This window comes from Telmatherina bonti, assembly GCF_933228915.1.
Source record: "Telmatherina bonti genome assembly, chromosome: 2".
Classification (NCBI taxonomy): domain Eukaryota; kingdom Metazoa; phylum Chordata; class Actinopteri; order Atheriniformes; family Telmatherinidae; genus Telmatherina; species Telmatherina bonti.
Genome location: NC_136620.1, coordinates 19,822,775 through 19,850,672, shown reverse-complemented (window position 1 = coordinate 19,850,672; position 27,898 = coordinate 19,822,775). Strand labels below are relative to the sequence as shown.

General features: G+C 39.7%; 1 protein-coding gene across 4 annotated transcripts in view; it reads right to left on the bottom strand.

The window, feature by feature from the left end:
* Positions 1-6,130: 6,130 nt before the first annotated feature.
* kif21a (kinesin family member 21A) overlaps positions 6,131-27,898 on the bottom strand; it is a 59,528-nt gene continuing 37,760 nt past the window's right edge. The window contains exons 14-34 of one of the 4 annotated variants that reach the window (XM_079251405.1): positions 25,630-25,818; positions 24,975-25,174; positions 24,765-24,872; positions 24,605-24,673; positions 22,944-23,089; positions 22,643-22,787; positions 21,443-21,637; positions 18,944-19,045; positions 18,626-18,791; positions 18,100-18,120; positions 17,298-17,355; positions 17,024-17,078; positions 16,707-16,906; positions 15,946-16,071; positions 10,842-10,978; positions 10,198-10,372; positions 9,893-10,057; positions 9,100-9,217; positions 8,781-8,951; positions 8,334-8,533; positions 6,131-8,040 (exon numbers count right to left, since the gene is read on the bottom strand). In XM_079251405.1, coding sequence (XP_079107531.1) covers positions 7,950-8,040; positions 8,334-8,533; positions 8,781-8,951; positions 9,100-9,217; positions 9,893-10,057; positions 10,198-10,372; positions 10,842-10,978; positions 15,946-16,071; positions 16,707-16,906; positions 17,024-17,078; positions 17,298-17,355; positions 18,100-18,120; positions 18,626-18,791; positions 18,944-19,045; positions 21,443-21,637; positions 22,643-22,787; positions 22,944-23,089; positions 24,605-24,673; positions 24,765-24,872; positions 24,975-25,174; positions 25,630-25,818 — 2,837 coding nt within the window. In that variant the 3' untranslated portion in view covers positions 6,131-7,949. The remainder of the gene's footprint in view (positions 8,041-8,333; positions 8,534-8,780; positions 8,952-9,099; positions 9,218-9,892; positions 10,058-10,197; positions 10,373-10,841; positions 10,979-15,945; positions 16,072-16,706; positions 16,907-17,023; positions 17,079-17,297; positions 17,356-18,099; positions 18,121-18,625; positions 18,792-18,943; positions 19,046-21,442; positions 21,638-22,642; positions 22,788-22,943; positions 23,090-24,604; positions 24,674-24,764; positions 24,873-24,974; positions 25,175-25,629; positions 25,819-27,898) is intronic. The other 3 variants (XM_079251406.1, XM_079251408.1, XM_079251407.1) reach the window with 3 other exon arrangements.

Here is a 27,898-nt window from a genome sequence, read left to right as displayed (position 1 = left end):
GTAAAAATTAATCTTATCTTTGTTTTTTCACCTTGGAATTAAAAGGATAAGAAGCAGCCAGGTGTTTGTAATCACATGCACTGCACACAAACTGCATAGTTGATCATTTTTAGCGCGATCGCCTCCATAAAAGCAGAATTTAACACTTTGCTCATCTGCAGCATTCAGGCGTGTGCTAACACAATAACAAGGAGCAAAGCCATGAGAATAACCTTGCAAAAGACATTGTTAGTGCCAGTAAATCTTGGAATATTCAAATCCAATTATTCAACAGTGAGATATTATTCGCAACTACAAAAATAGTCAAAACAGTTACCAATCTTCTCAGGAAGACATTATTAGCATTCTGAGTAAATAAATACCCAATTAACTAAAGTAACATTAGAGTGTTGCAAAATTTCTCACTTAGCCTAAATGACCTGCCAATAGTGATAGCAGCTTATGATTAGTTTAGTGTATTTCTGCTAAAGATGGGCAAATAAATAAATAATAGGGGTGTGTTTAATTTTTCCTACACATGCTCGGTATTTTGGTTTAGTTTTAGTCAAATAAAGGACATGTTGCAGATAAATACATTTCTTAGTTCATCTGAAGTTTGATTTACTTGATTATAATACCTGATGAGATCTTCCTTACATGTCTGTAGTTGGTCGAACAAGAACAATTCCAAACTATTCTACAGATAATTAGTCAGTCAGCAATTTAGTCCAGTGGTTATTAATATTGGTGTCAGTTTCAGAGTCTGAATATTAAAACTGCACTACTGTACTCTTTTAGGTTTTCTCACTGTGGTGGCCTCAATAACAGCTAAGCATCCACCTTGCATCCTGTCTCTTTTCTCAGCATTCTCCATACAGTAAAAGTCAGTCCAATTTTAACTATGGTCTTTTCTTGTGGTCTTTTCTTGTGGTCTGTTACTTTTTTTTCCTTTTCTCTCCTTCTCTTCCACCTCATGGGGTTTTTGACTCAACCACCAGTTGCTGGTGTGTGCCGCTGAGTGTGAAGTGAAATGCAGCTGTAAAAATGTGTTGCTACAGGAAAAAACTGTTGTGTGGGTTTTTCAGTCTTAGGATGCAACAACAGTTCCAGGAAAGTGTATAATAAATGTGACTGTACCGTCAAAACAAATCAGAAACAAAGACTTTTAAGGTATAAAGTCTGAGTAGTGTTACACTAATAATACTTTTCACAATTTTTCCCTTTTTGAAATTCAATTTTTATTCTCAAAGGTTTTATAAATTACCTCCCTTCTGAACTGTTTAGATTTTAGCTGACATTCACCACAAGGTATCATTGGAAAATTAATTACTGTTTAAGCGAAAGAATTGACCGCAGGGACAATTCAGTACTGAGGATGAAAATATCAACGGCACTGGACTACAATATTCACATAACACACTTATTGGGCTGGCGATTTCTGCAGTGGGTGGCAACAGATGGCAGAGTGATAGTATTCCAGCTCAAGCACCAGTGCTTGTATCCTCAGCACCCCAGCAAGTTGAAATGTCCTTGGGAAAGTCATTGATATGCTAACTGGTGAGTGGTTGTAGATAAATAAATGCTGGAATTGTGGAATGCAAATGTCTGAAGAAGTGCTGCATGAGTATGCATGAGAAACACAAAGCTCTTTGTAGAACGTGCAACATATTATACAGCGCAAAAGCTTTGAGTCACACAAAGCAAAAATATTTCAAGAGTAGCAATTTATTAAACATATGCAAACAAAAATGGAAATTCATTATATTGCTGAAAGTATTCACTCACCCATCCAAAGAATTAAATTCAGGTCTTCCGATCACTTCCAAGGCCGCAGGTGTATAAAATCATTCACCTTGGCATACAGACTCCTTCTACAAAACATTTATGAAGGAATGGGTCACTCTCAGGAGCTCAGTGATTCAATGCGGTACCATGAAAAGATGCTACCAAGCCCAGTTGTGAAATTTCCTTGCTATGAAATCCTCCGCAGTCAACTGTCAGCGGTATTAATACAAAGCTGAAGCAACTGAGAACAGCAGTTCAGCCATGAAGTGGTAGCTATGTAAAATAACAGAACAGATCAGATGCTGAGGTGTATTGTTCGCAGGGGTCACCAATCTTTAATTGCTACAGACCTCCAGACTTCATATGGCCTTCAGATCCTACAGCACCTAGACAGCTTGATGGTTGGGTTTTCATGGCTGAGCTGCTGCATCTGAGCCATACGTCAGCAAGTACAATGGAAAGCGTCAGATACAATGGTGTGAAACCCACCACCACTGGACTCTAGAGCGGTGGAAAGGGGTTTTCTGCAGTGACAAATCACGCTTCTTCGTCTTAGTTCCAGTGAAAAAAAACTGAATGCTTCAGTTTACTAAGAGATCATGTTCCTAAATGTATGGGAACAGTTTGGGGATGTTTCCTTCCTTTTCCAACATGACTGCACACCAGGACACATAACAAGGTCCATAAAGACATGGATGGGCGAGTTTGGTGTGGAAGAACTTGACTGACCTACACAGGGTCGTGACCTCAGTAGGAAAGAACACCTTTGGGGTGATTTAGAGTGGAGACTGCAAGCCAGGTCTTCCTGTTCCACATCAGCGTCTGACCTCACAAATGTGCTTCTGGAAGAATGGTTGCCAATATGAGCTGGGCAGCAGCTGAGGGCAGGGACCCTGGTGGTCTTATCCTTGACTGCAGAAGCCAGCTGTAGGGATGTGGAACATCAGACAGGAGCCTGAGCTGGTGTGTGAGGATGAGCTGCTCCAAATACCTAAAGTTGGGCTCAGCTTGATGAACAGTTTGGGCTCTAGAAGCAGTGTCCTCAAGAGGAAGTGGACTCCCTTACGTTATAGAGTTGCTTCTAAGGGAGAGGTGCCAAGCAGGTCTGGGCATACTCATTGCAACTTGGTGTCTGAACATTGGGGTTTACCCTGGTGGACGAGAGGATAGCCTTCCTCCGCCTTTGGGTGGGGGGCAGGTTGTAGTTTGTGCTTATACACTGAACAGCATTTCAGATCACTCATCCATTTGGAAGTCTTTGTATGGAGTGTTGGCGAGCCTTTCTTCTGGGGACTCCCTCGTTCTGACTGGGGATTTCAATGCTCATATGGGATATAGCATTAAGGAAGGTGGGCAGGAGGGAAATAGGGAGCAAAGAAGAGGAATTTAAATAATCATTGACAGCTTGATTTACATACATACAACTGATGTGTATGTAAAATGCCCTGCAACAACCTTGTTGTGAAGTGGCGCTATACAAATAAAGCTGAATTGAACTTGAGATGATTAAAATAGAAATTTCTGATGACAATGTGGCAGGGAAATTAGGAAAAATCATGGTTTTACCAACACTATATCTGTAAAAACCTTTTCCAGGCTGCAGCGCTTCTCAACTTGGCTTTCAGAAGAAACTGTTCACAGTAGAAAGGGTGGGATTGTTTTTTAAAACAAGTTATATTATTCTGAACATCATATTGTTAAGGAGGATTTGTACACCATGGGTGCTGAACTATGCTGAACCATTTTCAGGTCACTGGTAGACTAAAGTTTCTTACAAAAAGCACTGTAAAACATTACAAATGACTATTCCCTCTAATGTTTTCCTTCAAATCTTTCAGTCAACTTGAGTCCTGATGAAAACTTAAAAAATGCAAGCATTAAATTATTTTAACAATTAAAATTTGATCACTTTTTTATGCATGTTAAAGAAGGAGATCTTTTAGGTCAATATTTTTACAAACATATTGTAACAATAGGGATTTTAATGCATTTAATTTGACCATTTTAAAATTTACAACATTACAAAAAAACCTTTTTTTTTTTTTTTTTTAAAGGTACAATGATCTCTCAGTTGTTTTATTTTGGACAGAAGCTGACAGAAAATTTTAAGATAAAAAGAAAACCCGATCTGTAATGTTTTTATAGCAGTTTTTTTAGAGAAGACCTTGTCTAATGGCCTACTGGGTAGTAAATTGGTCAGTGGTGTTACACTGAAATGAAATAAAAAGGTTAATTAGAAGTACAAAGTTCTTTACAAAGTTTCTTTTTTCTTTTTTTAAAGAAAGGTTATAAGAACAACTGAGTGAAAAATGATCTGACAGAACGAAAACGTCCATAATGACCTACAAGGGTTAAATTCTTTAAATAAAGCCTGTATTATCTGCCAATGCTGTAATAACATCATATGCTCAGTTGTTGCTAAGCTACATACAGCACCAGAGTCCATCATACTGACCTCTAAAAAATCTTTAAACTTGTCTGTCAACTGCTTTTTATTTTCCCCATGTTTTTCTTTTGTCTCAAGTGTCTTTTTTATGAACATTATATTAGTTTTCTATAATATTTTAAATTGCAGTAATATAATTTAACTTCAGCTCATTTCAATTTAAAAGAAAACTGAGAAGTTAAAAACTCCCACAAGTCTTTACTCCACATTAAAACACCAACATGACGAGACTACACTGTGCAGTAAAATGGCTACAAGGAAACTTAAATCAGCCCGGGGCAGCATGGCGAACATGGAGCTTACGCACACTACGCTGAAATAGTCATCAATAATGCAGCAAGTGGTAATGAAGTACTAAATATTGACTCAGATAATTGTCATGAGTAGATCATCACAGTCCTGCGTGAAAACTGTCTCCTGCACACACACACACACACACATAAACCTGCCTCAGTGAGTCACTTTTGTTCTTCACTTTTTATAGATGTGGAAACTTTTATTTTCCCTGCTAAAAAAAAAAAAAAAAAAAAAAAACCCAGTATGAATTTGTGGGCTTTAATGGCTCTGAGGCCTTCTCACATTGTCTCTGGTGCAGATGTTGCTGCTGCCATCTTGTGACCAGTTTTCCTCATGTGATGGATGTGAAAACACTTTTAATCGTCATCAGGTTTGCAAAAGGCAGCCTAATTTTCATGAAAGCAAACCTCGTAAAAGATCAGGGGAGAAAAAAAGGGGGTCTGATCACCATGGCTGGAGTTAATTTGGTTTCTAATCATTTCTAGATCCTCTAGTGTGAGGCATGTCAGAGTAAAACGGCAAAAGTGTGTCCTCTGAGGCTGTGCTGCTGTCACAAGCTATGAACAGCACATCCGTTAAGAACTTTTCCAGAACTTCCAAAGTAAAATAAAGCCTATTAGACGAAAGCACAAACGTCTCCAAGAACCACAGAAATAAATTTAGTTGCTTTTATTGAAGTTCCAATGAAAACTTTGACCTTGTTGACTAAAAGCCTACACCAGCACAAGCTCTATAAGATGTACTGTGGTTACTCTACATCAGACTTGTTTGTATTGATTCAGGGTATAATCATTTTTAAAAGACCATTACCAAAAGGGAAATACCAATTCCCAGTCAGGAAGAGTGTTTTGGTAGGTGGTGTGTGCGTTATAACCAAAGATTTCCCAGCAAAAAAAAGCATTATTTTCTAAACTGGCTTGTTTTCTTTCTAATCTGCATCCTGATATCAGATCTTCAGCAGGTACGCAGCAAACCTGGACATGAATGTGACATGAGAGAAAAACATGACTCATCTCACCAGGTTGCCCTGTGGCCTAGTTCTAATGCATCCATGACTTTTTACACTTTTGGTTTTCATGGATAAACAGGTACATCCTGACCAGTCTGGAGCTATGCGTGCTGAAGTTACATCTGTATTAGCCTGGATTACAAGGCTCAATCTTTGCTCTTCATGTACATTACTGGCTCATTGGTTTTCCTTTTCTGGACCAGTTTTTAGTTTGCCCAGACCACAGCACACCAGAACAAAAACATCCTGCCGCGTTGGTCCAACACACGATAAGCCTCGTCAACTTTTATGCGCCCATACGTCTCTGCTTCCAGAACCATGTTAACTTCACGTTTCACAATGTTGTAGCAGATATATGTAAAATGGAAGTATAGTTTATTAAATTTCTGTATCCTACTTTCAAACCTTTCATATTATTAATTTAAAAAAAAAAAAAGAAACATTGAAGTTCAAATTGTAAAAAAAACAAAACAAACTCATTCTACAAAAAGATTTGTACAAAAAAGTACATTGATTGTATAAAATGATGCAACTACATATACAAAGACAAAAAAAATGAGAATTTTAATGAAAAAACACAAGAGCCACAAATACTTGGTCATTTTTGACAGATGGCATTTATTCTCACCAGGCATCTGACATTAGAATCGCTACAGTCGGCCATTGGGGAATGGATGCTAAAAGTCCAACGTAGGGAACGCCGAGAATATTTGGAACAAAGAAAGAATAATAAACAAAAAAATAATAAACAGCCAGCCAGCCATCTCAGTGGAGGAAAAGCTCAGTCCGAAGCCCTGCTAAATGCTGCTCGTCAGTCTTCCTTCCAACTCTGGTCCTCTTGGCTCTGCCGTGAGACTGCATTTGGATTGGTGGTCCCACAAAACTAACAAACATTCAGTCAGATTTGCTTTTAAATACACACTTTACATAGATTAGATATGTATTTGAATAAAGCCAAGAGATGCTGTTTCACCAAACATTCAGAATTGACAGCACACAATCGCCACAGAAAGATCAGCAACATCAGAGGAGACCACAGGTGCCTCCAGGAAGGTCTCACAAGGATCAGATTCGTTTATCCAGTTATGCAAACAACACTGAGTTTGACGGGCTCTCCTAACAAAAACAAAAGGACACTATGCCATATACACACACACACACATACTGTGACTACGGTACAATGTGGACGTCACCTGGAGTCCGTGACGAGAAGCCCTCTTATAGGGTTAAAGGTGAGGAGATGCCTTAGCAGCAGGGTAAGAAACTCAGCGGTGACGGTTCAGTGAGTGCTAACAGCATGTGTGAAGAGTGAACACAACTTGACACACGGTGACACATGAACAAGTGAAGATCTTCAATGCTGAACGGGCTCATATTTAATAAGATCGAGTGAATCTCAAAGACCGTCTGTTACTCTGACAAGTGCTCAAGAATTAAGGGAATAGTTAGAAGAGTTGGAAAACATACATGAAGCCACAGCCAGCAGCTGCTCAGATATGTTCCGCATTGACACAGAAAAAGGGAAACAACTGGCATCAGCTTGGCCGAAAGTGGCAAACTTGGCATGTCTAAAACTCAGGGGATGAAATGCAGCAGCTTTAATTTAATCTGTAGAAACCAAAGTGGATTTAGAGACATTTTTAACTACCAAGAAACAGAAAAACAAACAGCAAAATGCCGTATTTTCCCATTTTGTTTTCCCACAAATAACACAAATGAGATTTCTTATTCGAGTTTTAGCGTTGGCTCATCTGATTCAAAGGAAGCTAATGGGAAATTTTTTCTTGAAGCATATCAGTTTTGTTTCCAAGCACCATTCAGCGCAGCGACTGGACAAGACGATGAGATGCACAGATTTGCTCACTGATCTGAAGTGCCACAATTTTAAGTTTTACATCAGAATTCTGACTGCAGATGAACAATTGAATCTGGAGACCTGGGTTGTGAAGACCAGCTACCAACCCTTCAGCTTTGCCATCTTGTTTTTTTCCCCTAAGATTTTATGCCTGCTTTGTCATAACCTGACAAACCGCAGCGCAGCTGTTGATTTCCTGCTTGAATGTTGGTCTGTATTTCAACTTAGCACTGTATTTCAACCTAGCGCTGAGCTGCATGATTACATTTTAATGTGTTTATTTTAGTCTATAATATTGGTGAAGTAAAACTTCAGGATCAATCTTTGACACCACATGATGTGACGTGTACCTATCATGACAGTGAACTAATTGTGATTAAACAACTACAGTGTTAGTGTTTTAAGAGATGAGGTGACCGTGACTCTGTTGGCTTCGTCATAAAGGTTACATGGCATGGAGAGTCGTGAACTGAAGTAGTCAGCAATAAGTTGAGATGTTTGGAGTCAAAGTGCAGGACAGCAGCATAAAGGATGACACTGCATCCTTGTAGAGTCCAAGCAATCAGGTGGTGCTGCGTTCAGTTACTGGCCACCTCGTCCGCATTGTCGCCCACCTCTAAGGTGCTGTCGAGCCCACCACGTGCACGCCAGATCTTCACAGTGCGATCACTGGAAAACAAGACAAAATTTACTTCAAATTCATATTTCTTATTACACCTTTTCATCACTTTTCATCTAAAAAGGCACCAAAAAGTTAATCTGAAAACATGAAGCCCAAAAGAAATCAACAAAAAAGCTTTCTTTGTTTTTCATTAAGGAACTTAAAATGTTAACTTTGATTTATATTTAATTAAATCATTAACTTAACTTACATCTTGGTGATGCAACCTATAACGTTACTAAAAGAAGCTCTCTCACAACTAATCAGTGCTAGTGTGTGTGTGTGTGTGTGTGTCACTTACTCAGAGGTGGTGAACAGGTGGCTGCTGTTGGCAGCGATGCCGTTGATGGGGCTCTCGTGACCCTTGAGCTCCCCTAGAGCTCCCAGTGTGTCTGTGTGCCAGAGCTTGAGTACCCCACCTCGGCAGCCGCTCAACAGGGCCGGGGAGCCAGGGACGACGCCCAGGGCACACACCCAGTCACGGTGGGCATTGGGAACTTGCTAATAAATGATAATAAAACCAGCAGAATCAGTAAAACTTGTTGAAGGAGCATGAAGGAGCAAAGTGTCATAATTTGCAAAATAACAACTTACTCCAGGTAAATTGGCTCGTTTGTCTTTTCTAAATCAACATCGTCAAAGAATTCTTTACAAAATCAGACATGAGAACATCTCTCTCCATTCACCGAGGATTTCTCCCAGAAGTCCTTTTCTTTTTGTTTGGACTACTCTGTGACTCATCCAGTACCTGAAGCAGGTCTTTGCGGTCCAGGTCCCACTTCTTGATTCCGTTGTCTCGAGAGCCGCTGAAGAAAATGTCCCCCTGGACCACCAGTGATTCGATGCCATCGTAATGCGGTGGCTCAAAGTTGTGTGTAGGGCTGATGCTTCCCAGAGAGCCTTCAGTCACATCAAACAGCTGCAACAAGAGACACTCAGCACATTAAAAGTGTGTTTATTAAACATCAGCAGTATTTAGAAAAAGAATAAAGAAAAATCCAGCATGAGGCAACAGAAAAACACAAATGACTGAATATTTCATGTGTATTAAATACTGCAAAATGCACCTTGATGTAGTGGTCCTTGGACCCAGTGATCACCAGATCTTGATTGTTTCCAGACTGATCCACAGTGAGACACATTACTGGACCCAGGTGACCTGTGAGTTTACCAGTAGATGCAAATCTGACAGAAAAACAAACATTCAGTGTTCAAATTTTAACCTTAACTAATCATGAGGGGAAAATGACCAAGTTTCTTAACATTAAAATGCAGTTTCTGTCACATGGGAGACATTTGTCAAGTTTAAAGCCATTTTTGCTCATTTAGAGCGACACATATCAACTGGATTTATTTTCTCAGATAATCAAAGAGGTCATTCATCATTGCCAACACCAGCTGGCTGACAGTAACAGATAAAAACCCTCCTACTGATACTTCTCAAGTTTTAAGTCATCCAAGAAACGTTAAAGAGGAGACTAGACTTTCTATAAATCACACTCTGTACATCAAGACCAAGGGTTGTAGTGAGCTGATCATCCTTGGAAATAAGTAGGTGTTGCTGATGTGTGATACTCTGTTAAAAAACATCATTTGATATGATCGCTGATATTTTGAGTTAAGCAAAGAATGAACATATCTTTAAAAACTAAGTTTTTATATGTAAAGGTAGCAGCAAACTATACTGTAAAGCTGAAAGGGATGGAATGTTCAAACAAAGCAAGGTGATGATCAAAATACATCCTCTGCCATTAGATAAATAAATAGGATAATCAGTTAAAATCTGGGATTTCACTACAGCAACACACAAGTCCAGACTGATTTCTGTGTGAAACCTGACTCTTTATCGACTCTGCTCACCTTCTCAGATCCCACACTCTGACCGAGTTCCCAGCAGCAGCGTACAGAACCGTCCCGTTGGGGTTGAGAGCAATCTGGTTGATCTGGTTCTCACCTGCCGGGATAGTGACGGTCCGGCTGGTGTTGGACGCGCAGATGTCGCCGACATTAACCTGACCAGAGGACCTGAAGACATGTATATGGGACATCTGTCAATCTGGTAATAAAAATGTGAACAGAAGCACGTACAAGACATAACAGCTGCTTCATCAAACCCCCTGCACTTCAATCTGCATGCACAATATTTTACAATGTAAGCTGCTCACGTGAGAGTCCTGATACACTTGGCCGAGTCCCTGATGTCCCAGACTTTGATGTAGGAGGTGGAGACAGTGAAGACTAAACTGGAGCTGTAGCGGACAGACACCACGTTGTTGGGGTGGCTGGCCAGGGACATTATCTCCTGACCTGTCACCAGATTCCACACCTTACAGGTCCGGTCTGCAAGAGGACACACTGGCTGTCAATATGTCCTCACTTTGGTTTATAGCAGCAGAAACTAAAGACCAGGTCTGGCAGCACCGGACGAGGCCACAAAAAACCAACGAGGCGTTCTTCTCAGAGAATGCTGTATCTGTTAAACATGAGCAATGTTGGAAATAAGTGAGCCCTTCAGTCGAGTTAATAAGCCACACATTTACCTCCATCTATTATATTAAAATATCCTTCATCATAAGAATTTCCTTCTATGCATAATGTCATTTTATTTCATTACCCAATTTATCCACATGCTGTGCATATGACAATCTTAATTAATCCCTGTCAGGTTTTATTTGCAGTTATATAACAGCTTGTCAAGCAATAAGAAATTGCCAGTGCTGTAACAGAAAGGCATGTGAGGACTGCTGATGAGAGGTGGAGGACTTGGAATCAGGAAGGATGCAGGGAGGGAAGGCTTGGGAGCATTAACCTTTAGATCCAGTGAACAGAAGGTCATCGGTGCAGTCGACGCACAAAACGGCTTTACTGTGTCCTTCGGCGACGTGAACACACTGCAACGTTGAGGATCGGCTGCTCTTAGTGGGTGGGACCGGGTTAATAACACCCCTGGAAAACACACGTATAAAAATGTATAAAACACAGATATCCTGTGGGATAATAACTAAAATGGAGCCCAGATGCAAGTCACACACACACAAACATGCAAAGTGTTCAGCTGTTGTGGCCAATTAACAAAAAAAAAAAAAAAAAGCTGCAAACAAAAAGCAGAGAGAGAAGAGACAGAAGAAAAATGATGCACCCAGATGCATGAGATCAAAAACACCTGAGAAGCTGAAGAGAAACTGGTTACTGGGAAGCAGTGGAGTCACATCAGAGATGTTAGCATCACAGAAGTCCTGATAGATTATTAATTAGCTGATGACAAATGATAAATTTGCATCTGATTGAGGAGATTGTTCTATTATGTTAACAGTAGCAGGAAGATGAGCTGATGCTTTGTCACAGATTCAGATGTCGATATTATAAGGTTTAAAAAAGGCTCATTTTATTAACAATTACAGCTTTACTAAAATGAGAAGAAGCTAATTAACAGAGGATTAGAGAGGATTCAGACTGTTAACTACAATAAGCTTAGCACAGTGGCTGCATTTGGCTTACAATGCATTGAATCAAGATAGGACATTTACACTCATTGGTCACATTAAGTACAATTCACTTCTGGTGAAAACATGAAAGCATGGATCCATCCTGCCTTGGATCAACAGTTCAGGTTCCTGGTGGCAGTGTAATATGGTAGAGGATGTGTCCCTGGGTCCCCATTTAAACCAATATGGAATGGTTAAACACCACAGCCTGCCCGAGTATTGTTGCTGACCATGTCCATCCCTTTATGATCAAAGTATGACCACAGTAGTCATCTGATGTCTATTTCCAGCAGTAAAATGTACCATGTTACGAAGTTCAAATCATCTCCAACTCTTTTCTTGAAGATGACAACAACTTCACTGTACTCGAATGTTCTCCACAGTCACTAGACCTCAGTTCAGTACTGCGTCTTTAGCATGTGGTGGAACAGGAGATTAGTTAAGTGAAGGTAGGAATCCACACCATGTGAGGGTGTGTTCAAGGCTTGGCTTCTCACCACACACCACAGGTGAACCTTCAAACTATGTAAATTAGAAAAAGCAAAACAAAGTTGTGCTTTTGTTGACTGGAAAGAGATGGAGAAATAGGGCGGGTTCTGCTGGAGGAGCGGTGGAGGCATCCATCCATCCTAAAAGGGAGAAAAAGTACCCTGACATCTGAACAACCTTTTCCAACTAATTTCTCTCCTACAGTCAAGTAAGTATGACATCCTAACTTTGAGATGGACCAATGAGGAATGATGACTCCACACACACTATACTGCTCAGTATGCAACAGGGCTAAAGATGTAAACATTTTCTACAAGTCAATGCTTCCAGGTCACAGCAGTAAACGTTCAGTGGATGCAAAGTGGAAATGCATCCGGTGAATGAAGTCAGGTGGACAAATACAGAGTGATGGTGACTGAAGGCATTCCAGTAAACTAATCGATCAATTTAATTTGTACCAATAGACAACAATGCAACGTCTTTTTACAACTTAAGTAATAAAAGACAAGTTTCTTCAGATCTGCTGCAACAGATTAACATTATAATTACAATATATAGAAATTACATTTTTCTTTGGGTATGACATTCAGTCAGAAACAATATCCAATATCCATTTTTATGCAACTAAACTAGAATAACAGGAATAAAGTGGCTACATGAGAAATAAACACTCAGCCTGACATGAAATCAGCAGCTACAACTGATGACTAGCTGAACCAAAACCCCTTTAAACACTGACATGGATTTAAAAGGTTTCACATCATGTGTTGGCTTTGCTTTATACAGAACACAAAGAACTGAAATTATATTGAAACTTTTAAAAAAAGCCTCATTCACGACACTGCTCCAAGATCTAAATGTTTAGTGCTCCTATGAATCCACATTGCCTGTGTTCCTTGCCGTCTGCACTGAGAGGAAAACATCTAAAGTAATTTGGGATGTGAATTGGCAACCAGCCTTTAACAAACTGACAGATTTTACAGAGAAAATACCCTCCCCGCTCCTCATTAATATCCTTTTCCAACTTTAATCCCAGTCTCTGGTACGGTAACGTCAATTTTACTTATCTGCTGCTCTGACGCCCTGTCACACAGCTAAACATGGAGCTGTGCTTACTGGGACTTGTGTGGTATGGGTGAGATGAAGCGGTGGGCTGCTCTTCAGGTTCCCGATGACTGGGCTGTGAAAGGAGACAGGAGCGCTGCCAATTAAGCTGCGGCATAATTAAAGTGTGCGCTGAGCTGTTTACACTCTGCTGACACGCGTGTGGGAGGACTGCATGAGGACAGCAGGGAGATGCATATGCCACATTTATGTCACATGGGAGCGAGTGTCGGGACAGCTCCACAGCATCAACTACTTTTCACACCAGTTACTTTTTTTTTTTTTTAATGCCAAACATGAGAGTGAAATGTGCTTTTAGTAAAAAGCATGAAGCCTTTCTTAATTTTATAAGCCTAAATTACGAAACAAAAGACTGGACAATGATTTGTTGCTGAAGAGCAACATTCAGAACCTCATTTGGAATACAATAGGACAGACAGTGAAGTGATTAGCTATGGTTGAGGGAGGGGTGCAGCGCAGGAGAAACTAAAATCCTGGTAATTCTAGTGTTAATGTTGTATGATTTCTGCTTCTACTAAAATATCTTCCGTTTTACAAAAACTCGCCACAACAAATGTCAGAGTTAGCCTGCGGCTAGTGGCAGAGGAAATGCCACGTTGTAGCCCGGAGAGTTTATTCTGTGTCAGGTCCTGGTAGTCAAAACACAAACAATTTATTGTAGCAATTAAATTCCATTCGAGTGAAGGAACCTCATTTAGTGTTTATTTCTCTCTGCATGATTACAGCTTGTTTAATGTTCTCAATCAAAACCTGAAACCAAACTATCGATTCAACTTTCTTTTAGGGATGGAACAAAGCTTTGAGCTACATTGATTCACTGTTTAAGGAGCAGATAACACTGATCCGAATGGAAAATATTTATAATCTTAGCATTTTCCAACCAAAATGTCATATTTCCAATTGATGCGGAAAATGTTTACATCCAAAGATATCTTTGGTAAAGTCAGACAGTATCTTAGTTGTTTTAATTAAGGCCTAGCTCCATGTCCTCCTGTGATGTAACCACATAGACATGTTAAAGCAAAACATACAGAATGTTTTGAATCTAATTTCTGTTCAAAAAGTAGATTTTTCTTCTATTTAAAAGACTAAGTTCATGAATTCATTCATTCATTTTCCCTACTGCTTAGTTCAATTCAGGGTCAGAATATAATAACTGACATTTAATTAATGAAATATTCGATAATTTATATATTTTTGTGACTTGATATAAACGCAGGTGACTGCCTGAAACCAGCACAGCACTGTTAGTGCTGGCCAGTATGGTCCAAACAATGGTCAAAATGATACCAGTTTAATATTTTTCAGAATTATACTTATTTCAGGATGTTAAAAAGCTTTTCTTTTCTGTTGGATGCGAACCATATTACTCACTGACAGAGAACAATTACTGTATTAGATTAGTTGTCATCACATTGTACAGAAAAATACATTTAATGACCAGATTATCTTGATTAAAGCCATTAAACTGTCTTTTTCCATGATACTCATCACAACCACTTCTTTACATGCATGAATTGTTAGCCTTGATTTCTATCCACTGCTTGCTTTATGGTTGTTGTTGTTGTAGTTTTGCAAGTATGACTCAAAGGGACATCTGACTTGAGTATTTTCCATTCGTTTCAATTTTACCTGAGGATTATGCTGATTTTAGCTTCATATATTCTTCGTACTCCAAATTGTGTTAGCAACTAGTGGTGCAAGTGGTGCAGTGAATTTCTCCCAACTACATCCTCTGGTAACAACTTCAGCTCAACGTTTGTAGTAGTTTGTTGTTTGGTCCATGTCCAACCTTTTAAAACCAAAGTATCTCCAGACAACAGCTACTTTTTTCTGTTATCTTCAAATTCCAAGTCACTACAGCTTCACTTCCTCCTTTTATTTTCACTGCTTAACATCTCTAATAACACAGCTGCACTGTTGCATGCACATCTAGTGGTGCAGCAGTAAAAAAGTTCCCATTTTAAACAGTATACTGTTACAGTATATCCTGAAAGTTGTCTAGCTTTCTGGTACTTAACCCAGTGTTTAAATTGCAGCAAGAAAATATTTTGTGACTTAAAACTGTTATTCCCTGAATCAATACAATATTTTAAAGTGATCTTGTAATTTACAACACTGCTTCTATAAGGAAATGAGTTAATGACACTCAATGCTGAGGTTTTATCCTGCGATTCATACAAGTGACATAAATGTGGGAATATCTAGCTCTAGTTCAGATACATGCACTCACACTGCCCGTGTGTTCAACTGCACTAAATATTGTCACTAGACTGGAAACCATTAACAAAGCGGGTGGGGTGAACATGTGCAGCAGCATGAAGCAATCCACTAATGTAAATCTTAAACATTTCTCAGTTCCCAACAGCTTCTCTCATCTTACTATAAGAATTTGTCTCACATGGGAAAATCTATTGATCAGGCAAAAGCAGGAAGTAAAGTGAATCAATTAGGAAGTAAAATGTTGATCAAACAAACATTAACTGATCAGCAAGTTGAACACTGAACTTGAGCCAAAACTACCCAGAAGAAAAAATCTGGATTTTGTTTGGGCTCAAAGCAGAGACAGAATTTTAAAGTGAAAGAAAAAAATCTTGACTTAAATTCAGCGTAGAACTTGGTAGGTCAAAGGTCATCAAAAAGAAGCAGAGCATTATCGATTAAGCTAACGCCACATGCGTCTCCAAAGCAGGAAAAATTGACCAAAGTAGTATTAGTAGAGTCAAAGTGAAGTTATTTAGCCTTTGTTTTTGTTTGTTGGTTGTTTTGTTTTTTTTCAGCCCTGCAGCCACAGTGTCGGCAACAAGCTCTTACTGTTTAATCTCCTTGACCTTTGCCCTGTCAGCCGCTGCTTGTGCCTTGTCATAGGTCTTCCTGCGAGACAGTGGGGAAGGCTCCGGCGCTCGCTTCTCCACACCTGGCGGAGTTCTGGAGCCAGAACTGATCGTTCAGTTTGATCAATTAATCCACAAACACACACACACACACACACACACACACACACACACACACACACACACACACACACACACACACACACACACACACACACACACACACACACACACACACACACACACCACAAAGACAGTATACAAAAAAAAAAAAAAAGAATTACAAAAACAAAAGAGGGATGTGACAAAAGCACAGGTTAATGGCAAGGATGAAGAGATGAGCATGCCGAACGCAGAAACAACGTTACCTGATATCTTAAAGGCCCAATACAGTGATGGTTCTTCGGCCAGTCTGTGATTATTAAAGAGGACTCTGCAGGTTTTGTTTCTCACCCATATTTCTAATAAACACTGACCCCTCAGCTTTACTTCTCACATACAGTTCATGTGCTCAAGCACATTTGTTAGTAGTTTTATTTTGCATAAAAAGCCATTTAAATTTTAATATTTTGCCATATATGCATGCTTCATCTCAAAAGACTCAGCTATTGGAGCAAAGTTGGGACATTTGCAGGGATGCTAAGTAAAAGTGGTGAACCTCCATATAAGCAGCATCATGCAGGAAGCAAAAAAGAAGCGGTTACTGTATTGTTAGTAAAAGAGTGTCGGGCCTGGACTTACATGCTGCCCATTTTAGAGGAAAAGCCGGGGGAGAGAGCTGTATAGTCCCTGACTGACGAGCCCGACAAGTCCATGTCTCCTCCTCCATCTGGCGTCTCGGCTAACGGTAGCATCGGACTGGAGAAATCTGTGGGCATATCGGGAGCAGAGTCGGTGTTTGCGTACAGCAGCTCCATCTGAGTGGTGGTCCTCCTGCGAGCCTGAAAGTTGAAGGCACAGAGAGGAAAATTTACAGATTTCTTTGGGGGGGGGGATTTAGGAGCAATTGTTAACGTTCTTCTCAAAAATAAGGCATGAACACAATAAACATATAATACCTTATTCCTTGTTTTGGTCTCCCCACAAAGTTTCATGAGGTCTGATGCCAAGTTGCTGCAGAGGGAATACATCAGTCATTTAATGTGGGTATAAAAAATGCCCCTAAATACAACATAAGCTAATCATTCAACATCAACATCAAGTTGAAACATGAAAACTCCATTATACAGAAACACAACAGGACTTCACATCATATCAACATTAACAAGCAGAATACTATGCAACAAATATAGAAAAAGCCAACATGAAATGCAATCATCAACATATACTTACGTTCCCTCTGCTGAAGGGCTTTGAGCTGACTCATCACTGCTGCTATCATCCCCATTTTCTGTCAAACGAGATCAGTGAACAACATCAGAGCTGAGTGACAATCAGTGGCGAGAACGCTCTGATGATGAGAATGAGATGACTTTATCTTTCTGAAACGCCATCTTTACGACTGAATCATTCATCTGCTTATCGTTTTTTGCGTTTTTTTTTTTTTAGATTTTCGTTTTTGTAGCTGCTCAGAATGGATGAAGGAAACGAACGAGGGAAGCAGCAGATGAAGCTGAAGTCAGCATAGCGCCATGCTGTTTTATTGACAAACTTTGGTTGTCTCACTGGGCTCAGATGGATTGGAAAAAATGAGAAGTCCAAGGTCATAGAGGGTTACTTAGAGATGTTTGTGGTGGGGGAAGGGGTGGCTGAGATGAAAGTAAGAGACATAGTGTAAGACAAGAAGCTGGGTGGGTGTGAGGAACCATTAGTCCTTTGCTCCAGATAGGGTCAGCTGACCTACAGAACATCCATGTTGCACAGTTCCTGTGGAAGGATCTGGGGTTAGCAGGTGCTAAAGCATGGACGCTGTAGCACATGTGAGCTGGGGAGAAGAGTCGGATGAGTGGAAGGAAGGAACATGTCCAGATAAAGAGACAGGAAGGAGCCAACCAACAGATGGAGGGAAGCTTGACTGCACTGCACCTCATGCACCTGCATCTGTTATATTTGGTTAGTTCTCGGAGTGCAAAGGAGGGGGGGGAGGAACCATGCATTTATAACGAGGATTAAAGTCTAATGTGGTGTCACTTACCGGTCGGGAGGTTACCTAGCTCTGTAAAAACACGAGAAAACAAAAAGAAAAGAAAAACATGGGGGAACTGAAAAGAGGCAATGCACAAATCAAAAACAGTCCCCCAAAACTTTAAAGAAAAAAAAAACAAAACAACCAAATAAGAAATGTGACTTCTCAGCAGACTACTGAACAGAGGCTGATGTAGAATCTGTCAGTCAATCTTTATGTACGCTATTACTTCACTACAGTCATTTAATCTCATCATATTGATTAGTTGTTTTGCTGTTCAATGAAGAGACCAGCTTCTGTTCAGCAGCAGGCAACCGGCAAGACCGTCTGAAAAAGCCCAAATCATGCAGCTGACCAGTGACCCAGTGTCCCTCTTCCTGAAAAGATATATGTGTAGGTAAAAACAAGTGTTTACTGAAAAATGTATCTAGAAATGCCAGTCATCCAGGTGGAGACTTTCAGGGGGTGGATTGGGTTAAACATTGGTTCTGGTCCTTTACTCTTCTACCAGGGTCCAAACTAATTCTGCTTTTACCTTGAAGAGCGTTCCCCAGCAGCGCGTCCAGCTCCGGGTTGAACTCTGCTTTCTCCTTCAGCATGTGAAACAGCAGCTGGTTCTGAGTGGCGCTGGTGATTTCTGTCTGCTTCAGCCTGCCCTCCATCACTTTCACCTGAGACTCCCGCTGAGCTGCCTGCAGACCCTGAGGAGGTCAGACCCAACACAACAAACATCTTGTAGATGTACTCCTTATTTCAACATTTCCTGAGATAATTAATGATAAAGCAGTTCATTAATGAGTGGTGCCACAGGGAAATGCAGGAATATTTCTGCTGTGCCAATGAGGGCAGGTACCTTGTTGATTGCCATAGACATGAAGTGATCTAGCAGGAAACGAGCCTCAGCCAGAGTACAGGAGCCAATCACAGCCGAGACATCCACTGTGTCTCCCTCCTCCTGCAGGAAACAATGATAGGATTCAGCTTCAAGACTCAATTCAAGCTAATTCTTTTTACTGTTTTAATGTTTTTATTGTGTTTTTAATGAGTTTTTAACCTATGTCTGTCCGAGCAATTATTTATTTATGTTTAATATGCACAGAGGTGGAAGAGTGAGTGTTTTAGTGTTTTATTGAGTCGCCAGACAATTTATTCATCCCTTTTAGGGATGAATAAAGTCCTATCTATCTATCTATCTAATTCACATTTTATCTTGTAACCACATGCTAATGCTGCTAAACAAACTGTTAAATATGTTTTTTAATATAATTTATTCATATATATATATATATATATATATATATATATATATATATATATATATATATATATATATATATATATATATATATACATATACATATACATATACATCCATCCATCCATCTTCTGCCGCTTATCCGGGGTCGGGTCGCGGGGGCAGCAGCCTAAGCAGGGAAGCCCAGACTTCCCTCTCCCCAGCCACATTTGCCAACTCTGCGGGGGGGATCCCGAGGCGTTCCCAGGCCAGCCGAGAGATGTAATCCCTCCAGCGTGTCCTGGGTCTTCCCCGGGGTCTCCTCCCAGAGGGACGTGCCTGGAACACCTCACCAGGGAGGCGTCCAGGAGGCATCCTGACCAGATGCCCGAGCCACCTCAACTGGTTCCTCTCAATGCAGAGGAGCAGCAGCTCTACTCTGAGCCCCTCCCGGATGACCGAGCGCCTCACCCTATCTCTAAGGGAGAGCCCGGCCACCCTGCGGAGGAAACTCATTTCAGCCGCCTGTATACGAGATCTCATTCTTTCGGTCACGACCCACAGCTCATGACCATAGGTGAGGGTAGGAACATAGATCGACTGGTAAATCGAGAGCTTCACCTTCTGGCTCAGCTCCTTCTTCACCACGACAGACCGGCGCAGAGTCCGCATTACTGCAGACGCCGCACCGATCCGTCGATGTACATATATATATACATATATATATATACACACATATATATATACATATATATATATATATACATATATATATACATTATATATGTATATATATACATATATAAATACATATATATATACATATATAAATACACACATATATACATATATACACACATATATATATATATACACACATATATATATATATATACACACATATATATATATATATACACACATATATATATATATATACACACATATATATATATATACACACATATATATATATATACACACATATATATATATATACACACATATATATATATATTATACTTACTACCATCAACCCAACTTGATGGTCATTTTCCATTTGCTGTATTTATTAGTTGTTGACAGCAGTCACATGACTTTTGGAAAATGAACTTAAGGACATAAACTGACTTCAGCCCACTTGTACTGATTTTTATAACCGGTTAATACTAAACGAATGAAACGACAAGCAGAAATCAACTCTGGTATAACCTTTTATGCTGACATGAGAAAATCGCCTGCTATTATAAAACAGCTTGAAAAATGTTTGATGCAAGTTCAGCAACTGAGCAATTTGCTTAGGAAGTACAAGATGTAGGAGCTGATTGCTAATCAAGGTTTTTTTTTTTTCTAATTTTTTTTTTTTTTTTAAAGTAAGGGGTCCGCCCCATTGAAAGCCTCGACAGTAATCAGCGATTAATCATCTTGAAAGATGCGTTTCCTCTTTGCTGCACCAGTCAGCATCACTGCAGCTGGAATCTGAAAAATGTGCATGTGGGCAATAACAGGAGTAATTCAAAAATGATGTAATAATACTTTACGATAATTATTCCATATGATAAAAAAAAGAAAAAATAGCCTTGTTTTGAAGTGAAGGAAGTATTTTCAACAGCAGAACCAACTTTTTGAACTTCTTCATGAGTAGTGATGGGAATAACACCGTTACTAATTTCAGTAACAGTTCAGCCTTTACTTCATTACAACATCATACGTTTTAAACTGAAATCAGACATCAGTTTCTCTCGCATAGATAAAAGACAAGAAGACTGTGAGAAATGTTCATGATGACCAGAAACACAACCTCTTCATGCTGGCTGGAAGCAGCTGAGAAAGACACAGAGCCACGACATCCAGGCAGCCTGGATTAGCGCCCATCATCGTTTGTAATTTATTCCATTAATTTCAAAAATGAATTTACAACTTTATAAAGGAAACCTTTTTTTTTTTTTTCCCCCCCCACATAAAAAAACAACAGAATCATAATTTTCCACAGTAATTCATTATTTTCATAATGTTGTAAATCTGCTACTAACTTAGTTACTTTTTGGGCAAAGTAACTAGTAACTATAAGTAATTATTCTTTTGAAATCGGGTTAGAGGTCAGGGTGGCATCTTCACCTTGGTTTCCTCCATCTGCATGATGTTGGCCTGACAGTCTGCGATGCTGTCGTTAATGTAGTCGATGTTGGCATTCAATGCATCCACTTCCTCACTGAGAGGAAGCACGGCCTTCTCTGCCTCTGGCCCCTCTCGGACCAGCCGCTCCCTCTTCCTGATGACCTTCTCCTTCCTCTTGGTTAGCTCCTCTCGTTGCTGAAAATTGAAAAATGATACACAATCCTTACAGATTTCATGTCATCTGGTTATTTCTTAAAACGTGTTCATACCTACGGTGAAGCAGATGGAGACAAAGATTACGATGGTAAAAGAGTTCAATTTAAATGTGTAGATTTAACTAACTAATAAAACTAAAATATCTTTTGTTTAGGATGATTTAGCATCTACAAATTAATGGTTCCGATGCAACTACTTCCCAACCTAAAATAGAGGTATTAAACCATACCAGTCTGCAATATTTACAGCAGACAAACCCAGACCTACAGCACCAATCTAAAATAGATTAAAGAAAATGAAACAAAGAAAAATGACAAATATTATTATTTAAGGGTCTTGGAGGATTTTAAAAAAAAAAAAAAAAAAAAAAAAAAAAAAAAAAAAAAGCATTCGAAACTTTAGATCAGTTAACTCAATAGTTTAACAAAAATTATTTATCACTGGTAAATTGGAAAAAGACATATTATAATATGATTATGATAAAGATGAAAGTACATACAATCCAATTGACCTAGATGGTTTTAAAAACTGTAAGACTAAAGGGAAAAAGTTCTCGCGTGTTCTGACTGATGAAGGGTTAACCTGGATATCGCATATAAATCCCATGAAAATTAAAATATCTAAAATAATTGTCATCCATGTTTTATACCGGTAACTCACTGTTTTATCTTCAAAACAGGGTTAAAGTAAATTTATTGGATAAATATACAGGTATGTGTTAAGAGTTCTTCTGTTGCGCTGTGATAGTTCGCAGTCAAATAAAACGGCGGAGAGAAGCTTTATTAGCCTCATTTTCTTTTACACTCATTTTATATTTTACATTTATAGGTAAAAAAGAAGAAATTTATAGAAGACTTTTTTTCTTTCTGATCCTCGTTGATAATTTTTTACAGGATTTGTTATCGGTTTTGTTGGATTGTATTAAGAAAGAATTAATTAAACTAAGATAAATATGAAAACCCAGAAAAAGTGCTTCAGGACTACCTTGAGGAGGCGGTTCATGTCGGCTTCCATGTTGGAGATGGTCATCCTCTGCATGATGACATCAGAGATCCGCCGCTCCAGGGATTGCCATTTGCTGCGGGCGATTCTGGTGGAGTAAACGCCTGCCGTTCGCCTGTAAGAAGAGCTGATAAGGCAGCATCTCGTATTAGTAAAGTTAATCATAAGTCGGATTTTCTTTTCAATTAGACAGCAGATGGATCGATATGATGAGCTTTAGTACATGAAGTGATGCTTATAGTCAGTCAGGTCTCTAAAGAAACACTTATAAAAACTGACTCACCGTGTGCCATTGGGAGCAGTGTTGCTGGAGGAGTACATGCGTCCAGAGGGAGGTCGGTGGGGGGAGTCCTGGACTGGTTCTGGAAGGTTCACTCTCCTGATCACCTTACCTGAAGTGGGCCTGACTTGCCTCCGCAGAGCGGTCACCTGATCCACAAACACACGCGGCACAGAGAAAAGTGAGGACAGACAGGTACGAGAATAGATCAGCATAACGAACAGTAAAAAGATTCTTAAATGTGCTGCCAATCCTTGGAAATGACTAATCCAAACCTGAATAAAATGTACCTGGTGCTTGTAGTAGAAATGATGATAGCTCCATCTTCTTAAATAAACATATTTCCTTATTTCATTTCCACCAACTTTAATAAATTAGATATTTGTTTATTGGACTAGTTGTTATCAGACAGACCTGGCTCACCAACTCCGGTCCACAGCGGCTACGTTTCTACAGCATTTAGATGTTTCCCTGCTGCAACACACCTGATTAAAATGAAATGCTTGTTGCCAAGTTCTACATAAGCCTGCGAATGACCAAATTATTAGAGTCAGATGTGTTGCAGCAGGGAAACATCTAAAACCTGCAGGGCAGCAGCGCTCAAGGACTGGAGTTGGTGATCCTTCAGATATACTTAGAGTTACTAATAATTCACAAATAATTCACAAATACATAAATCATTATATCAGATACACAACAGTCATTTCCAAATACATCCTTTGGGTTTTTTTCATTCACAGCAGAATTGTTTAACAACAACCGCATGTTTGCATGTCAATAACCTGTTTACCCAAATGTTCCGAATGAAAATTTCCCGTTATCAAGTTCACATTAAAATGAAGAATAAACTGTACAGAAGGTGTGTCTGACAAGGTTGCAAGCAGCCATGCTTCTTCTGGAGGTCTCACACATCCTGCTGCTTTATAACAGCATAACAGTATCCTTGACAACATCACTAAAGTATTACAGCGTATTCAGTCCGGGGAATATCTATGGAGAGGTTCTGGAGCAACTCCACTGCAATATGCCTCTGAAACATGGCCGCAGCTTACCTGAAAGCCCTGATCCAGAGCCAGACACAACTGATGCTATGGAGAGTATGATAGATAATATAAATTGTTCAACTGATGACTGATATAGTCAATACTATCATATCTCAGTATCTTCAACGGGGGGCATCATCAGCTATGTCAGAGGCAGAGGAAAGGGAATTTGCAGTGGAGAATTTCATGCTGAGGCAGGAAATTAATTTGGCATTGATGGAAATATTATAACAAAGACTGCTAACATTTCTATCAGAGCCAGCTTTAGTATGTGAAGTGATGCTTATGGTCATGTTAACCTCAGTTTTATAGTCAATCCAGTTTTCCCAGGTCTGCTTGAATTTGTCCCTTTAGAAACACAAAGACAGTCATCTTGTCCATTTTGCTCATTTTCTATATCATATTGTTCTTTTCTTTGAACAAATTGCTCATATGATGCTTTTTAACACCATTTTCTTAAGTTTTTACCAAACACTTTCTATCTGCTGGAGAGAGACTGTTTATCCTTCCAGCCACTGACAAAATTCATAACTGCGTAGTTTCTGAAACCCTTTTGATGCACAATAGGAAATACCTTTATTTAACCAGATAAGCTGTTGTCTCATTTGCAGTACTGCTCACCTCCTCAGTCTTTCTCCTCAGAATGAGCTCCTGCTGCCTTTTCTGAGCCTCCAGTAACTTCAGCTGATGCTGAGGAAAAAACACAATTATAGCATCAACATTGAGGAGGAAAAGCTGTTCTGCTGCAGGAGACGGACACGGGGAAGTATTCATCACTGACCTCTTGCTTACGCTGGTCTTTCTTTAAAGTAGCTATTTCTCTGTTCCTGCGAGACTCGTTCATCCGGTTTTTCTCTTGTTGCTCCTTCATCTGCTTCATGAGGCGAACCTGAACGATTAGATGACATCCATGTAAAACCTCTGATTCAATCAAATCTGCAGGAAGTTCGCTTGTGTTCGTCAATTTGACAAAATACGACAGGTGTTGCACCTTCGTCTTCTTCATTTCTGCCACATCCATCTGAAGCTTCTTCAGCTGCTTCTCGTACTGTGATTGGTTCTTGAGCAGACGTGCGTGCTCTTTCTGAGCAGACTGGAGCTTCTGAAGCTCCTTGTTCATGACGCTCAGCTTCTTCTCATATTCAGCCTTGATTTTGCGAGCTTTGTCCTCTGTGCCGCTTTCAACTGAACCTTTAAATGCCCAACACAAACACACAAAGACTCTGATGCGTTTAATGGAGAAACTTCTTCATGCTTCAAATATTTTAAAATGTTTTACCAATTTGCATTCTCACAGCCTCTAAACAGTCTTATTCAACTTATCAAGCAGGCTAAAAACTGTTGAGATGTTGAGATGATCTGTTTTGTTCTTTAAATACTCAGGAGAAAAGCCCGAGATCAAATATGTCAGGAGGGATATTTATTCTTCCAAATACAAGGGGGGGGGGGGGGAGAGATAAAATTTAAAAATACTTCCCTTTTGATACAAATAACTAGATCAGAAACATGAAGAAGAAAAGCTCACAAGCACCATCTGGTGGATCTATATATATAATTTTTTTTTTGTCTAAAACGAAACATCTGGACAGTAAAACAATCAAAAACAGCGCAGCGCTCCTGAGAGATGCTTGACCCTCTTGTCTTACTCATGTTCTGGAGGACGCGGTCTCTCTCCAGCTGGGTGTCCCTGATCTTGCACTGCAGCATCATCAGCTTCTGTTCATACTGCTGTTTGAGCGTGTGCAGACGCCGCTGGCTGTTCTCGAGCTCGTCGATGAGTTTCTGCTTGATGGCGATCTCACACGTGATGTTGGCCAGATCTGCCTGGTAGTTCTCTGTTGGACAGATGATCAGATCAGGAGTCTGCATCCACAGCAACCTTTAAACTTATAAAATATGAGTAGGTCAAGTCTTTAAGTATACAATCCACCTCTTTGTTTGTGCCTGAGCCCTGTAGTTGACTTTTCTTTTTTTCTATTTTATTTCTATTTGTTTTGAGCTCCTGTTTGTCATTTGTGTTGTTTTGGTTCTATTTTTTTCCCCACGTACTTGTATTGTATGGTAATATTACAATAATAATAACAATGCTTTCTCATGTCCTGCTATGTTAGATATTACTTCTACTTGGTCCTCAGATGATGACTGTGGCTGCTTCCCATTGTCTCACATAATTCTATGTCCTGTCTTCATGTCCAGTATGTACAGCGGTCTGCTGTAACCACTTTGTTGAAAGATTGTGGGGATTGTACTGCTGGACTCATGGTCATAGTGATACAGAGAAGTTCATTTACAAAAGTACAAAGTCCTACAAACCGTCAACCATATCATACAGTATTTGTACCATTCAGAATTATTTGTGATGGCAGCATGCATCATTTTTCAGTTTTAGCCAAGCTGCTATTAAATCATCTGTGCCTGAGGTGCAGCAAGCATTTTCCCCAATATCTCCCCTGACAATTCCAGTTTAGGTAGGTTAGTCTTCTTGAAGAGGTCATAGAAAACTGATGGCCTACCCCAGGTTTCAATTTCAGTGTTTGGGGTCAGATTCAGAGTGGAAGAGGAATTCTGTCTCAACTCATTTTCCCTATAATGTTATCTCACAAAAACATGGATGATCAAAAAACATTGAGTAACTGAAAAATACAAGAAATAAAAAATGAGCTGAGGTTGTGATTGCAGTCTATATTCTAAACCATGTTTTGTATCAGGAAGCGACAGATGAGTTTATGAATGGGAAGTTTCCTCCAAGTGCAAAAGGCTGACATAATCTCTGGTCATCAGACAGAAACTTACTCCACATTGTGGAAGGTTAGCTGCATGTCCACTGAGCAATAAGTTTGATTTTCCACAAAAAATATACAATCACATATGATTGTTTTTACTGGACAACATTCTGCGTAATTGTACCGGATTTTTATGGGCAGAACCTTTTACTGTGAACATGGAATGGCCACACAGTCAACACTCCTGTCTGTCTACGCTCAGAACAACGACACTGACTCAACGGGCCACAGAGGATCCATAAGATGAAGAGATACCTTAGCTGGTGAAATGCCCATTATATGATCTAACTAATATGATCAAACTCATTGAAACATATTAGACTAAACTGAAATCCAGGAAACCTCAAAACAAGGTGGTAAAAGGACAATAAAGACCCTTTAACAGCCTTCTTTGACCCTACCAACCAGTAGGTGCTGAGGGCATTTTGGACTTAGTTTGTACTTTTACCACTGGATACACCAACTTTTTGTGTTAAATTTATGAAACCAACATAAATTGTCAAACTGTAACCAAAGGATAAAACATATATAACAACAGGAAGGAAAGGATACACACAGGAGATGCCTGGATGAACTGTTTAACATGAACAACTCCAAAAACGTGGGAGACCATAAAAAATATGGTTGGTATGCAAAGCAAACGCAGACTGGTTGTAACTGATGACAAGCTGGCCTCTGCTGGGGAGCTGAACACCTTCACCAGGTTTGACACTGTTGGAGTCTAACGGGCTGAATGAAGTTCTGAGGCAAGTGACTGCCCAACGTGAGGACACTGTGGACATTACTGTGAATCTGGAGACTAAGACCTTTCGTCATCTTGGAAGACGCTCGTCCACTGGTCATAATAACATCTCTGCCTGTTTTAAAGACCTATAGTGAGGAACTTGCCCCAGCATGGCAATCTATGTTTCAGCAGTCATTAGATTCATATATTGTCCCATCAGACTGGAAAATGTCTCGCATCGTTCCAGTCCTCCACCCTCAAAAAAGATTTTTTTTTTAAAAAACATGCACAAAGGAGATTATCACCCTATAGCTCCGACTCCTGTGCTGATGAATTCACTGGAGAAAAAAAAAAAATCCCGTCTTAGCTGTCTTGGTCAGTTTGGCACAAACTTGACCATATCGGTCT